This window comes from Diachasmimorpha longicaudata, chromosome 6 (genome assembly GCF_034640455.1).
Source record: "Diachasmimorpha longicaudata isolate KC_UGA_2023 chromosome 6, iyDiaLong2, whole genome shotgun sequence".
NCBI lineage: Eukaryota > Metazoa > Arthropoda > Insecta > Hymenoptera > Braconidae > Diachasmimorpha > Diachasmimorpha longicaudata.
The window spans coordinates 4,131,638-4,145,764 of record NC_087230.1 but is presented as its reverse complement, the minus strand read 5'-3'; the positions used below and the strand labels follow the sequence as shown (position 1 = coordinate 4,145,764).

Sequence of the window (14,127 nt, the reverse complement as noted above, 5' to 3'; positions counted from 1 at the left end):
GAAAGCGGTTCATGCAGCAAAAACATTCTGTGTTGCTCACTCAGTCAGTCGGAAAGTTGATAAGAAAAATTGCATGTCGCCCTCAAAATAAAGTCTTTTTTTTTTTAATGAGAGTCAAGTGGAGGAGTGAAGAGTGTGAGGAGTCATTAAAAAAATTGGAATGAAAATTATTGGAGGAGAGAGAAATTTTGGAAACAAGTGGCGTGGTGTTTTGCAGGACCATGCTAAACTGTACGAATGCGTTAGAGGGACACATACCACCGGCAGAGAGTGCAGCCCTCATGGTGGCAGAGGAGAAGCCCCATCCTGATTCATGTAAGGCCTGTCAACCTGACCGACAACACCCGTATCATCACCTGTCACTATCAAAACTTCCATCAACAGGGCAAACAATTCCTCAGACATGGCTGTAGCCAATAATTGTTACATGATATTTATTGACCCTTTTCCAATGCCTCTGTGTGCCATCGAATTTATTAGAGGGACTGTTGTTATTTATAGGATTGTTTACAATCGGTAGGACATTTATTGAATTTTTCATTGTTTAATTAAAAGAGTGCTGATGTAGTGAAGTGGTAAATATTATTTTTGTATAATTTTTCAACATGAAGAGAAGGGCTGGAGAACTATTTGGATAGAACAAATACGGAGACAGTAATCCAGACTTTTCTAAAATTTATTTATTTATTTTATATATATTTTTTTTCTTTACAAACTAATATTGAATTTTTAACATTTTTTCTTCTGAAAAATTTTCGAAAAAAGTTCCAGAAGAGAGAGAAGTTCTTTCTGAAAATCCTTATAATTTTGCAAATGTTTTTAGTCGTCTGGGTTTTAATTCTGAATTCACTAGTTTGCAATTTATTCTAGAAATTAATGAGATAAAATTTTGAAGATCGTAGTCAAATACTTCTTATAAATAAATTCGTGAATAATTTCAGTTTACCACTTCGCTACAAATATTTCAGATAAAAACAATAATTATGCCAAAGTTTGGGTGATAAATTTTAGATGACAGCCCAGGGGACACTTAGGATCCTCTGATAATATTCCACCGCAATTTGGTAAGGTCCAAAAATCAGATGAACACTTAACCTATTAATTATTCAACTCAATTAACCAAAAAATTGCCTAAAAATACCAGAGCACACTGACACGGTAGCTGGCACGCCTTTGAACGAGTTAACCACTACCAATACCATTTTTGTTATATAAATCGATGGAATATGAACGCACAGGGACGGAACGTTACTCGATTAATCGTGAAAATTGAAGGGATTAATTGAGTTATCAGCAAAGTGGCACTCCACGCTTTTTCCATTACACAAAAATCGTTCCGTCAAACTAATCGCACTAAAATTGCAAATCCCGGTAGATGAACCGCTGTCAACAGCCAAAAAATATCTGAAAACATTTTTTTTTTCTTCTAATTAAAAAAAAAAATCCTACATTCTCGTAGATTCTGGGATTTCAATTGAGAAAAATCACTTCGCACTGTAACAATTTCCAATTGTATCTTTATTATCTCCTGCAATGAGAGACAAAATGCTGATGAAAATCTCCTCACGCGCACCCGGAGAATCCACTGAGATCCCCTTTGCTCTGTGTCTGAAAATCCCGTAATAAAAGAGAGAAAAAAAAAAGAATTCGTGAGGTCTGCAGTGTCTGCTATCTTGGGCCTGGAGGAATCGTTTGCTGCGTGTTGAGAATCCATACTCAGCCCTCCACCCCCACCCCCCATCCCACCAACTCCTCGACCTCAACACTTTTGCATGACACCCCTTATTTATTATCTCTGTATGTACGTGAATTTGTTGATTTGTAGTCTCACTGTGAGCGATTTTATTTTATCATCATTATTATCATCTTGTCACGCACGAAAAACATTCACTGAAAAATCTAAATTGGACTTGGAGGGAAAATTCGGTGAACTGCGGTGGGAAATTCTATCAGTATTTGGCGGATTCGACTGAGAACTTTAACTTTTTCATTTAACTGAAATAATACGGACATTTTAATACTTTATATAATTTTTTTTTAATTAGAAAAACGAAGGGTAGAATTTTTTTGTAGAATTCGCCAAAAATTTAGAAAATTCACTAGCATTTAGATGGACAAAAAAATTCTTTGAAAATTACGTGCTTGTTTTGTAATATGCCAGTCAAAACAGTATTCAGTAAAAATTACTGTATAGTTAGGCATTTTTCCAGTGAACCTTCTGAAAAAAGTCCAGAACGTTTAAGGAAAAGTGTGGAATGTTCACTAAAAAAATGCGCAACTGTTCGGTAATTTTTACTGAATACTATTGTGCCTGACAGATTACGAAAGAGATAGGTAATTTTTCAAGAATTTTTCTGTCCATGTACTGAACATTTCTCAGGGGTCTCCATTTATTACTTCTATTGGAAATTAATTTTTTCAGGAAGATATGAAACTGAAAATTTTCAATAGAAATAGACAAAAAAAGGATAACGTTTTCATTGAATTTTTTCCATACGTCATCATTTGTTTAATTATCATTACTGAAATCAATTCTTGATTTTAGCTGAACGTAACACGAGTTTCATTTCATTGATTTGGTTTATGAATTTGCTTGTTACTCATAAATTCTGCAACAGGACCTATTCAATTACAGATTTTAATATTGATGATTAACTTCTGGATTATGTATGGGAACATAGGGGACCTGTTGTGGGTCTTCTGTGTTCGTTAATCATTCAGTGAATATTGGAGTTTATTCTTGGCACATTTGATGATTTATCGTCTTCTTCATTCATTACTTTATTCATCATGTTTGATTGTGAGAATTATTGGTTTGAAAAATATTGTGTCAACTGTCTTGTAAATATCTAAAAACCTGATGTATTTCACAAAAAATGTCCAGCATTAACGTAAATATTTTTTCACAATATTCGATTAATTAATTAATTAATTAAAATATTCGTGGAATACTCTATTTTATCTGGTCGACGATCTCATTATTTTTTTTAGGAAATTCCGACATTTTCAGTGAAGTTCATCGCTTGGTAGATGTTCACAATGAAAAATATGACTATTTTTCAAAATTTAATAATCTTTTTTTCACCCATAGTGTCATAAATGTAGTTGTGATTATTTTGTACAATTGATCTCGTAGATAATCATTAGTAATTCCGATAATTTGATCATCCATTGAAACGCCCACAGCAACACATCCTTCATTTCAAAGCGTCACAATAATTAAAAGTTGTATTGTCACACATTAAAAAATATCTACACGATTCTGATACACTGGCCTCTGTAGTAGTTAAAATAATAACGATTACGTGAAGAGATCACAAAGGGCAAATTGGATTTACCTGCGTAGGACTTCACAATGATTTCACTCTTTAAAATAATTTTGTAATTAATTATATATCAACAGATGGTTAAACTACTGTATTTTTCGAATTTTCGAGTGACTCACGTGTAATTTTGAGAAATAATAACATGGTAGAGGTCAAATAGTATTTCTTGTTTAGATAGTGGATGAGCTTTTGGAGTTTAATGTGTCGAGTTGAGCCACCTGAGTATTTTATAGTGCAGGTCGTTAGCGGGAATGGTAACGAATAATTGTGTCGCATGTCTTGCATGATTTACCCAAATTTTTCTATACTACATTTTACAAATGCAATCGCCTTCCTTAAAACAACCTAAATAATGCATTCTCGGTGAATGGGTCATTTTACGATGGCGTATTCATTCATTAATTCATTAGTATAATAAATTATTGGGGGATGAGACAGAAAATATTTTTGAGGGGAGAAAGTCTGGAGGAAACTACCAAATAATTTCGGGAATTTCCTCCGAACCTCTTCCTGTCTCAAATTTTTTCAAAATTGTTTTTGAAAAATTGCATACGGCGAGAAATATTCCGTAAAAATTGCGTAACAATTCTGATTTTTTCTGGAACTCTCAGTGAATTATTTGAAAAATTATGCGACGATTTCCCGATTCATCACATTTCCAAATTATGGAACATACCGGAAGTCTTGATTGCGATAATTTTTATCGAATTTTTCTCTGGGCCGTTGAAACTCGTCGGAAAATAACCGAGAATTCACTGAAATGGCGTTTTCCCTTGAATTTTATTTTAAAAATCGTGGAGTTTTGCGACTGTAAATATCCCTATCCAATGAATAAAATCGAAGTAACCCTCCCAAGTTAATAAAATACCCTCCCCCCAGTTGTTTTTGCAGCTGGATCAGAACGCTCTTCCATCGCTCCCGCTCAACCGGAAAGAGCACCGCCCCCGCTTCCCCCGCCACGCTTTCCGAACAGCGGTGTCTGACAATGGGAAACTCCTCTTAATATTGGCAACTTTATGATAATGAGTACGCCTATACCACTGTTACTAAGCACCACCAGTCTCACAATCGAGAATCATCTTTACGAAATAATAACCGAGCGTAGCAAAGCGTGCGCCACATTCCTTCGCAACAGTTTACGTCGTCCCACCAATGCCGGAGCTATTTCATGGAATGTGGGCCCACCGGAAATTGAAGTGAGACGTCGTATCAGCTCCTGAAGATAGCGTGGATGGAATACAAAAGCTCGGGAGAGTAACAATTCTAATGAAAAAATCAAGATAAATAGCTAATAACTTAAATTTAAAAAATCGTGCTTCACTTTTCCCAAAAAAAAAAAAAAAAAGTGTTCAACAGTTTTAATTCAGTAAATTTAATCAATCGAGGAATGTTCGTTATAATCAACAAAACAGCTTTGCACTAATTATTTAATATAAATGAAGGACGTAATGAGACACTGACAAATTATTTAATTAGTGGAATGTTTAAATGAATTGTGAATGACAAATCTGAGTGATTTTGCCGAGTGAAATAGACAATTATCATTCTTCGTTTATCATTACGTTATTGAAATTGTTGGAAGACTGGGAAATTATCGTGGAGAGGGGGGGGGTGATATTGTGGGTGTAACGGAAGGTTACCGACGATTGAGGAAATATTATTGATGGAGATAAAATTTATTGCTCAGAATTTAATTAGGGAAATTGAGGAATTGCGTTCTCAGTGAAGTATTTTGTGCCATTTTAATCGAATATGTTTTTTAATACTCAATCGACTGGTTGCCTTCCATTATATGTACATAAACTTATGTAAATAATTGTATACTCTTATTTGTATCGTATACACTTGTGTAATTGATGGGGAGAGGGAAATGTATAAATGTACTATATTACTCATTAATGTGGCTAGAGTCGCCGCGGAAAATCATTGATTCGAGGTAAATTGATCGTTGAATGAATTTTTCGTCATCATGTGATTGATTGTTTGTGTTCATTGTTAAATAAAATTGACAGTTTCAATTTTATCAGTATTATTCGTTCGTAATTTAATGGATTTGGAATGGGGGGAAATTCTATTGTTCAAGTTTATTGCTATTATAAAATTATAAAGACTTAAAATTGTAATGGTTAATGAATTCATTCGCAATTTCATATCAATAATCAAAGGGTAATATAGTACAGTTTGTAATCAAGTTATAACGATGGGGTTTTCTCGGTGCACTTTCTTGTATATTTGGGGAGAGTAGTTGAGAGAAAGGTGATTAATTATTGGAGTTGATTATTTTGCATTTGGTCAATGAACTACAAAAAAATCGTCCCAAGATTGATTGAGAGGGAAAAATCCGGTCTATTGATCTTCATTAAAATTATTTAGTTGCAAATGAAGATAAAAAAAAAAATTTTTTTCTAATCTGTCATTTTGTCTAATAAAACAAAACGACGAACGACGAATGATGTCATAAAAATGTAAGAAATTTCCGTGAAGATTTTTGTTTTCGAAAATATTCAATAAGTTAATTTCACCCTTCCCCAACTGCTCACCAGATTGTACTAAAAAATTTCAACCTTCAACAGATAAGAGTTGAAAATGTCTCCTGATGAAATAACGTCTGTCTCTACTAAGCTTACGAATATTCTCGCAAAAATGGGAAAACACGATTGATTGAGTGACACGACATTCACTGTAATCGATACGTAATACTTAAGAAAAAAAAAGAAATCAGACTATTCACTAGAAAACTGGAGAAAAAGGTCGGGAAAATTTATGAGACGCTGAGGAGAGACATTGGATTTTTTGCAGGAGTTGAAAAGCAAGGAAATTAAATCTACGAGACAGGCAATATAACACTTGACCCGATTGAGAGATTAATAAAAAGGTTTTCTTCTGCATTTCTGGTGTATCCCAGTTGTCTCCGGAAGTGAAGGAATTTATTATTAACGATCTAGGATAGGCATTTAGGGGTAGAAAGAAAGTATAACGTACAAGCTCGTTCAATCGCAAACAAAAAATTGAGGTAAACGCATTAAAAATTGTAGCGAATGGGGAGAAATTACTTTAAAAGTCCATTTCAACCTGTTAACTGTGAATTCATTCCCGATAATAAATGACTCCAGAGGAAAAATTGCACACGAATACTCTTGACGGGAGAATTTCACATTTAAATTAAAAAGGCAAAATTGAAATTGACATTCTGTCTTTTCGCTGCAGAGATAAATTTCAAAGTTGTCACTCGATGGATATAATTAATTTAATTATGAAGACAAAACAAGTGCGATTGGATTTTTACGACAAATATGGCGGTACAATAAATTGAAAAATGAATCAAGTAATGATAGCATATCCGTTTAAAAAAAACAATGAAGATTAATTATTAATAGGCTTAAAAATCGATGCGTGTGTGTGAAAAGTTGCTGTTACTTTTCGACTCAAAGAACAATTGGACTATCGACATTCTAATGAGGATTACTGAAGTTGATCAGTATGTGATTTTATAAAAATCTCGGTTTTTATAGTCCACAATGTGAATTTTCCTCATTATCAGCGTGAAAATGATGGATGATTCGTCCTGACTCGAGAATTTACAATGAGTGATACAGTGAACTAGAATTCAAATGAATAAATATTAAATAATAAAAAGAGGGGAATTATTGATTTTTTTCGTGACTTTCACGAACCGTTCATTAAATATCCGTTTGAAATGGATCGTTCCATATTTTTACCGATTGTTATTAATTTTTAATCATTACCGTCACATTTTTTCACGCACTTCAAAAGGATATTCAATGGAATGACCAAATTCTAATGACAAAAAAAGACAAATGTAAATTTATTCATCTATAAAACCCATTTTCAAACATGAGGAGTCGACCAAGAGACAAGCATCCTATTTCCCAACTAGAAAATCTTCTATAACATCGTTGTGACATCGGGGCCTGTAACGGAATATAAAGACCAGAATAATCACTGAAAAATCGATGAAGTGAATAACAAATAAATCACACCGTTATAATCACACAAATGCCATTTACAAGTGGAGAAAAACGAGAAAAATTAAATAACAGAGAAAAAATTGACAAAACGACAATTAAATCCTCAATATCTTCAGTTAATTGCGTCAAAAATCAGACGATTATTTTTTTTAGCTCAATTAAATAGTCTCACAATAGTTTCAATGATTCTTATATATAAAAATCATTGATACAGATAGATACAGCCTTAAGAGAACTTCGAACCACTGAAATCTGGATTCAAAAAATGCAAGTGATCACGATAAAAAAAATTCATAACTTATGAGAACAAGTGCATGAACGCGGGGAAAAATGTAAAAAATAAGTTCACTGCCATTCAAATGACTTGCGCTGAATAAAGAAAAAATAATACGAGGGAGAAAAAAAAATACCAAGCGCCAAAGATATTCCAAATGTGAATGTGTACAGTTACGTTAAATATAATTACCTAGTTATATTTACATGAATGATATTAAAATAACGAGTACTATGTAAAACTCACTTAGAGCATTGAAGGAAAATAAATAAACCAATGATACTCATGATGGAAATATGGTAGGATTAACGAACAATTAATCGATTACAGAGTTATTATGTAATGAATGAAAATGTTCGTGCACGCTTTGAGTTTATACCGCTGAATTTTTGTGGATTAAATTATCGCTGCGATCATTCAAGTATTTAGTGCATATTTAATTTTGTTGATTGATAATTGAGTTTAGAAACGAATGTCAGAAGACAGCAATTTTTGTTTATATTTTTGGAATAATGAAAACAATTTTTTTGAATTTTAGAAATTAATTTTTGGTGGTAAAGAAAAATGAGGAATCAGTGATTATAGTTTCCCTCTATTTCTCAAGAAATGCCTAGTTGCTATCCACTTCATAATACTCCTATACCCATGGAATAAATGTAAATAATCGTTAATACCTTGAATTATGATTTCCAAGAGGATCTAGCATACGAATGGATGTTTTAGATAAAAAATATATAAATAAATATGAAGTTGAGGGAATATCTCTGAACAATATTTCACACATTTTCAATCCATATAAAGCTCTGTGATTAAATAAACCGAAGGGAGATAAACAATACACGCTAAATAGAAAATTGCTAATTTTTAGAATGAAAAAGAAAAACAAATTGAATTGTGTACAGTGCAAATGCGATAGAAAACTGTGTTAACGAGGAATAATTTTTCTCTGAGAATCAGTTTGTAGTTAATTCAGTGATAAAATTGAGAGAGGAGTGACACACGAGATTCACAAATTATTTTACTTTATTTCATTCGCAGGAAGCTCTGTGTGGACCAACTTCCGTAAGCCGTATTGAAAGAACAGATGTGACAGAAGAGAGAAAGAAAATTAATCCAACATTGTACCGAGATAACTTTCTATAAGTACTAATCGAAGTAGAAGAAAATCTGTTAACGCAAGTATGCAAATAATTTTCCTTAAGAAAGAAAAAATTATTAAAAAGATAAAAAAAAACAAATTCCCAATCCTTCAACTTTATACTATCGTCAATTTTGTTATTCAATGAATAAAGATGACTAACAATAATCGAGTGACCGTTGAGAATTTTATTAATCATTTAATAATTGATTGTACTGTTTATTTTATAAAATAAGAAAATTTGACCCAATATTTTCCACCAAACTTTTAGATTTCACCAGTTTTCTCAATAATAAAAAGTTAACAACGCAATTGGACGCTAGATTTTTATTTGGACTTTTTATTCGATAAAATTGATTTATGTACATAGATTGTGGGGGCTGGAGGTTCACTCAGGGTTTGCATTCCTGATGAAATGGCTCGAGTGTGCGGAAATCTCGCCAGGTCGGGGGCAGAGCGCTGTGGAGGTGGAGTCCACATCGTTTGCAGGGTTGGCTGAATACATTAGCAAAACTTCCAAACCACGTCTGCAAGATTTAATTAGTCATTAAGAGTTTGGAGGGGGAATATTTGTGTTTAGGGGATTCGCGAGAAGTGTTAATGAGGAGAGTGTTAATTATTCAACGTGGATTTTCGATTTAATTATTTAAAAATTACAAAAATCCACTAGAAAATAAAAAATCACTTGGAAGGAAGGGGAAATCCATTCGTAATCAAGAATGATTTACCATGAAAGATCTGACAGCCAGTTCTGGCAATGCTGGAGAGTGGAAATGTAACATCGCAGCATGTGCGTTCTCAGTCATTTTTCTGAAGACCTTGTGACGAGATTCTGTCCAGAGGTCCATGGTCTCTCCGTAGCCCTTCACAACGACCCATTCAACCATGAGTCCCTTGAACGCAATAGCGCCCTTCAGAATGTGACCTATTGTTACATTCAGGATTGCATTCGAGGCGAAAGGCCGAGTTACGGTTATAGTCATGTCCGGAAATAGACGGTCGAGGGTGCTGAACATCGCGTCAACTTGCCTGATCAATAAAATAAATTATTCATTTTATTTAATCACAATATTTTAGATTCTTCTTGCAATTCAGAAAATCAATAATTTTATCATCATCACTGATAATAACATCATTAAAATATGGTGACATATTCTGTCGAACCTCTCGAGAAGAATCCACAATTAAAATAATAGTAATATTGACTTTTGGATCAGTTGAATATGAGACAGTAAAAGGGAATCGTTCTTACGCAAGCGAAACGTTATGAGTGCTAGTCTGTATTCTCCCTCGTTTGGACCTGCTGGTGTTTATGTACGACCTCTTCAATGAATTTTGATTCAGAAGGAGTTGTGCAACGTTGCTGTACTCATGGGCTTTGTCACACCACTTGTAGCTGTTCACGAGAGTGCTATACAACGCCTGTCTCTCCTGACTGGTTTCCTGGCTGAGATACGTCGTGCTGCCGAGGCTGAAGGGACCTGGGGGTGGATTCAGTGTACCCACAGCTCCTTCCACATCTCTAAGTCATCAAAAAAATTATGATTATGGTCTTTCATTCAAGATTACATTCTTTCCTGAGGATCTCCTTCGCAAAGATCAGAATAAGATCGCAAAAAGCTCAAAAAAATTTACTGAACAAACGTAGAAGTTCATAGCACTATTAAGATTAATAAACTACCGTCTAACCTCAAATTGGCATGTGCAGCAACCAGCAACTCCTGCAGTTCACTCAAATACTTGGCATCCTTATTATCATCCCCATGATCTGATCTCAGTCCATTCGCCACAGAATCAAACACTTGTCTGACACTAGACCTGAGAACTCTAACAGCTGTGAGAGCATTATTCAACTGCTGCAGATGCTGCTGATGATCCATCGTTCAAACACTTCCACTCAATCAAAGATGTTGTCTTCATCAATCACATTCACTCTTACACGCAATCACTCCACGATTTTCGTTATTCTGTCGTTTTAGGAAGTCCTCCAGTCTGTGTCATGTAAAGTCTGATTATCTTGAGTCGTTTAAACAAATATAAATATTTAACAGCAAATAATAAGTGATAAAAAATACGTAACAGACAGCCGTCAAGTTGGAAAGTCCTTTTGGAGGTTAAGTTTGTTGTTATGTCTAGCAATAACGTGCACCAAACTTCAGGGCTAACGGTCTCGATTAATCGATATGTACCTCTGCTATCCAAACATCGATGTTTTTCAAAAAAGATTTTACTTCGAAGTGAGAATGTTTCGTTGCTTTCATGAGATTTTTTATTAGGTTTTATGTTAAATATTAATCAGTGAGAGGCAGATACAGTGTCTACTCCTCGTTTTTTCCTCCAAAAATCGTACGAAACTGTGAATTGTTATTGTCCCCAGTGAAAAGTGCCCGAAAATGACTCTTAACCTCGCAAAAACTCGACTTCTGAACCTGCGAGGAATAAGTACCTCCCAGTGGCACAGAAATCTCCCTCCCAACAGTGTAATGAATGTTTTTGATAGGAATGCAAAGCTTTTGCAACGGGAGAGGGCAGCTAGGGATCCAGAGGTCAAGCTATACGATTATTTGAAGGAGGAGGTGGGCTACAGGCTTGCTGACAGGGTTTTCGATATCAAGAGGGAGTTCCAATGTGCCCTGGACCTTGGCTGTGGTCGTGGACATGTCTCCAAGAATATTGAGCCAGCTAGCGTGAAGAAATTGATTTTAGCTGATATGTCTCCTAGCTTTGTTCAGCAAGCTGAGGCTCCTGAGGGAGTGGAGGTGGAGAGGAAGGTTCTGGATGAGGAGTCCTTCTCACTCGGGGATAACAGTCTCGACCTGGTCATCAGTTGCTTGAGTCTCCACTGGGTGAATGATCTACCTGGCTGCTTCAGCAGAATTATTCAGAGCCTCAGGAGTGATGGGGTCTTCATGGCTGCTATTTTTGGGGGTGATACTCTCTTTGAACTGAGGTAGAATATCGTGGACAGGTATGATTGGGGGAAAGTGGGGTAAAATGAGGACTCTTTATTGTCATCACGTCATGCATTCCATTGGACTGTCAAAATGATTGTTTTAAGTTTAAAAAATGGCTCTTAAAAATTAGACGAATGAACTTAAATCGATAAATACTTTCGAGAGTTAAAAGATGGGAATGGGAAACAAATAATAAGGATCCATTTTGCCCCACACTCTTCTGGGCATGGTCGGGAGTGGGTGTACAATTGTTTGTGATTATCTCCTTCAGAAGTTCTTTACAACTCGCAGAGTTGGAGAGGGACGGAGGGATCTCTCCTCACATATCACCTTTCACACAGATCAGGGACATTGGAAGCTTGATGACAAGGGCTGGCTTCACGATGCTCACTATCGACTGCGATGAAATGGTCATTGGGTATCCTTCGATGTTTGAACTCATGTGGGATTTGAAAGGCAATATTTTTTTACTTTGGAAATATTTTTAGGAGTTTACGATAAAGATCTTATCGTTCAAAATCAATTTTACAAGATTATGAACATTTGCAGAAGTCTATTATTTGAAAATTTTGAATATTAATTAATTTAATTAGGCATGGCAGAGAACAATGCAGCTAGAAACCGAAAATTACATCTCAAACGAGATACTGCAGTGGCAGCTGCAGCAGTTTACGAAGAGCTTTATGGAAAAATAAAGGAGGATGGCAGCCCCTACATCCCAGCGACTTTTCAAATAATTTACATGTTGGGTTGGAAGCCAGATGCCTCACAGCCAAAGCCCCTCGACAGAGGAACTGGCGAGGTTTCCTTGAAAGACTTGTACAAACTGGACCAGATCATCAAAGACGCCAAAAAGATAAAATTGGACGACGAGAAGTAGATGAAAATGTAGAAAGTAAAATGTAAAATATAATTTATTCAACTCAATAAAGTTGTATTTTATATCATAAAACATTTGTCGGTCCACATTACTGAATGCAGATAAATGGGAATGGAGAGTGCAGAATTAGGATAGAATCCGATTTGGTTAACGATTCTGTCCGATGTTATTTGTCCTCGCACTGTTCCTTGTGCTTGACCACTCCCTTTTCGATGAGGTCGGGGATCTCCACTGCCAGCCAGGGTCCCAGCTGTAATCATATAAAATTTATATTGTACATTTTCAAGTGATAACTCCGAGGGTGATTAGAAGCAGTTCTGGACATACCCCAAGGGCCATTGCGTGAGCGATTCCAAACTTTGGAACGTTACGGGCCCATAGGGGCTTGAAGTGATCACTCAGACAAATTTTTCCTCCTCTGTACATTTTAGCTGTTTTCCCATCTAATTCTGGTAACGCCAGCTCGGGTGCAGTCACAGGATACGTTACAGGAATCTGTTAATTACATAAATATACTTATCATACAGTAGAAAAAAAACCAAGTGGATCATATCTTTTTATCCAAAATTTGTGGTCTAGAGGTTTATCTTGGAGAAGATTCGAAACGAAATGGCCACTAGACTTTGCCAAAGGGAAAGCCTTATTCAATGTTTAATGAAACAGCTTGATAAATATTAGAAAAAAAATTCTGAGGTAACCTTTTTGCCCCACCCTCCCCGAAAAATACTTCCAGATGAAGATCTAGATATGTGAATAGTTCAAGTAAAATTCCAAATCCAATTAACCTCGAGAAAACAATCCCACTAATGATATCAACTTGTGTTACTCACATCAAACTCCACATCGAACTCGTACTTCAGCAGATTATGAACATACCAACATTTTCCGAACCACTTGGTTCCCCCCTCGTTGGGTTGCAAGTGGAACCAGTGACTGTCGGAAGCTTTATTGTTCTTCGTGTACTGAAATCAAGAGGAAGAAGTTAGAATCACTTGCCATATGGCCCTACAAACACTAGACCCCCAATAACAACATTGATGCACCTGAATGAGACATGTCAGTTCCTCCTGCAGCCTCCTGGGCCACTGCTCCTTGTCCCGAGGGCCAGCTTTAGTTTGCAGCAGAGGAATTCCACTCAGGCTCTTCTTCGTCGAAGCATCCACCATTCCTATTTATTTTAATTCAATAATCAGAAATCACAGTTCACTATCCACAAGCTCTCCTCCAAAGAGGATGGACTAAAGTAGAGGCTCAGTTCTGGGGATTTGACTGCCACCAGCAGCATCGTAGTCCATCACCCCAGAAGAGGGAGGGCGCCACATGCAAATCTTGGGGTCCTGTGTGTGCTGGCACCCGCCAAGAATCAATGGTGGCGCCTCCCACCGCCATTGTCATTACTAATATTGGCGTGGGGTTATCTGACCCCCGAGATTTGGGCCTCTACCTCAGTCAATCCTCTTTGGCCAATGCGCTAATCGATCCCCACCCTGGTACCGATAAACAAGGATAGGCTGGAACTTGTTCATTCCCTCTCTCTGGCTAAGCCTGGATGCCGTTTTCCTTTGT

The 14,127-nt window shown here is 36.0% G+C and overlaps 4 protein-coding genes across 24 annotated transcripts in view; 2 read left to right on the top strand and 2 right to left on the bottom strand.

The window, feature by feature from the left end:
- The window catches only part of Glut1 (Glucose transporter 1), a 49,351-nt gene extending 40,456 nt beyond the window's left edge, over positions 1 to 8,895 (top strand). For 11 of the 21 annotated variants that reach the window (XM_064122541.1, XM_064122549.1, XM_064122547.1 and 8 more), the window contains 2 exons: positions 218 to 315; positions 4,206 to 6,962. In XM_064122541.1, coding sequence (XP_063978611.1) covers positions 218 to 315; positions 4,206 to 4,309 — 202 coding nt within the window. In that variant the 3' untranslated portion in view covers positions 4,310 to 6,962. Of the gene's footprint in view, positions 1 to 217; positions 517 to 1,011; positions 1,065 to 4,205; positions 6,963 to 8,627 lie in introns of those variants that run through there. The other 10 variants (XR_010299098.1, XR_010299099.1, XM_064122557.1 and 7 more) reach the window with 5 other exon arrangements.
- Positions 8,896 to 8,965: 70 nt separating this feature from the next.
- On the bottom strand, positions 8,966 to 10,836 carry LOC135163270 (mediator of RNA polymerase II transcription subunit 27). Its single transcript, XM_064122565.1, has 4 exons — positions 10,417 to 10,836; positions 9,980 to 10,249; positions 9,456 to 9,756; positions 8,966 to 9,254 (listed from the first exon to the last, which is right to left on the bottom strand). The coding sequence occupies exons 1-4, from the start codon at positions 10,605 to 10,607 to the stop codon at positions 9,120 to 9,122; spliced, it is 897 nt and encodes a 298-aa protein (XP_063978635.1). The 5' UTR covers positions 10,608 to 10,836; the 3' UTR covers positions 8,966 to 9,119.
- A 100-nt stretch (positions 10,837 to 10,936) lies between these two features.
- LOC135163269 (arginine-hydroxylase NDUFAF5, mitochondrial) lies at positions 10,937 to 13,056 on the top strand. The gene is made up of 3 exons (XM_064122563.1): positions 10,937 to 11,677; positions 11,953 to 12,137; positions 12,275 to 13,056. The coding sequence occupies exons 1-3, from the start codon at positions 11,121 to 11,123 to the stop codon at positions 12,559 to 12,561; spliced, it is 1,029 nt and encodes a 342-aa protein (XP_063978633.1). The 5' UTR covers positions 10,937 to 11,120; the 3' UTR covers positions 12,562 to 13,056.
- LOC135163274 (ubiquitin-fold modifier-conjugating enzyme 1) lies at positions 12,578 to 13,815 on the bottom strand. Its single transcript, XM_064122572.1, has 4 exons — positions 13,605 to 13,815; positions 13,392 to 13,523; positions 12,889 to 13,056; positions 12,578 to 12,811 (listed from the first exon to the last, which is right to left on the bottom strand). The coding sequence occupies exons 1-4, from the start codon at positions 13,725 to 13,727 to the stop codon at positions 12,728 to 12,730; spliced, it is 507 nt and encodes a 168-aa protein (XP_063978642.1). The 5' UTR covers positions 13,728 to 13,815; the 3' UTR covers positions 12,578 to 12,727.
- Between the last annotated feature and the right edge of the window lie 312 nt (positions 13,816 to 14,127).

Excerpts from the sequence above, each read along its gene's own strand:
- LOC135163270 (XM_064122565.1), bottom strand. The coding sequence starts at position 10,607 with ATGGATCATCAGCAGCATCTGCAGCAGTTGAATAATGCTCTCACAGCT. Across the intron at positions 10,250-10,416 it reads GCTGCACATGCCAATTTGAG|AGATGTGGAAGGAGCTGTGG; the intron begins GTTAGACGGTAG and ends TTGATGACTTAG. Across the intron at positions 9,757-9,979 it reads ACTCATAACGTTTCGCTTGC|GCAAGTTGACGCGATGTTCA; the intron begins GTAAGAACGATT and ends TTTATTGATCAG.
- LOC135163269 (XM_064122563.1), top strand. The coding sequence starts at position 11,121 with ATGACTCTTAACCTCGCAAAAACTCGACTTCTGAACCTGCGAGGAATA. Across the intron at positions 11,678-11,952 it reads GATACTCTCTTTGAACTGAG|AAGTTCTTTACAACTCGCAG; the intron begins GTAGAATATCGT and ends TATCTCCTTCAG. Across the intron at positions 12,138-12,274 it reads ACTCATGTGGGATTTGAAAG|GCATGGCAGAGAACAATGCA; the intron begins GCAATATTTTTT and ends TAATTTAATTAG.
- LOC135163274 (XM_064122572.1), bottom strand. The coding sequence starts at position 13,727 with ATGGTGGATGCTTCGACGAAGAAGAGCCTGAGTGGAATTCCTCTGCTG. Across the intron at positions 13,524-13,604 it reads AACTGACATGTCTCATTCAG|TACACGAAGAACAATAAAGC; the intron begins GTGCATCAATGT and ends TCTTGATTTCAG. Across the intron at positions 12,812-12,888 it reads CTCACGCAATGGCCCTTGGG|CTGGGACCCTGGCTGGCAGT; the intron begins GTATGTCCAGAA and ends ATATGATTACAG.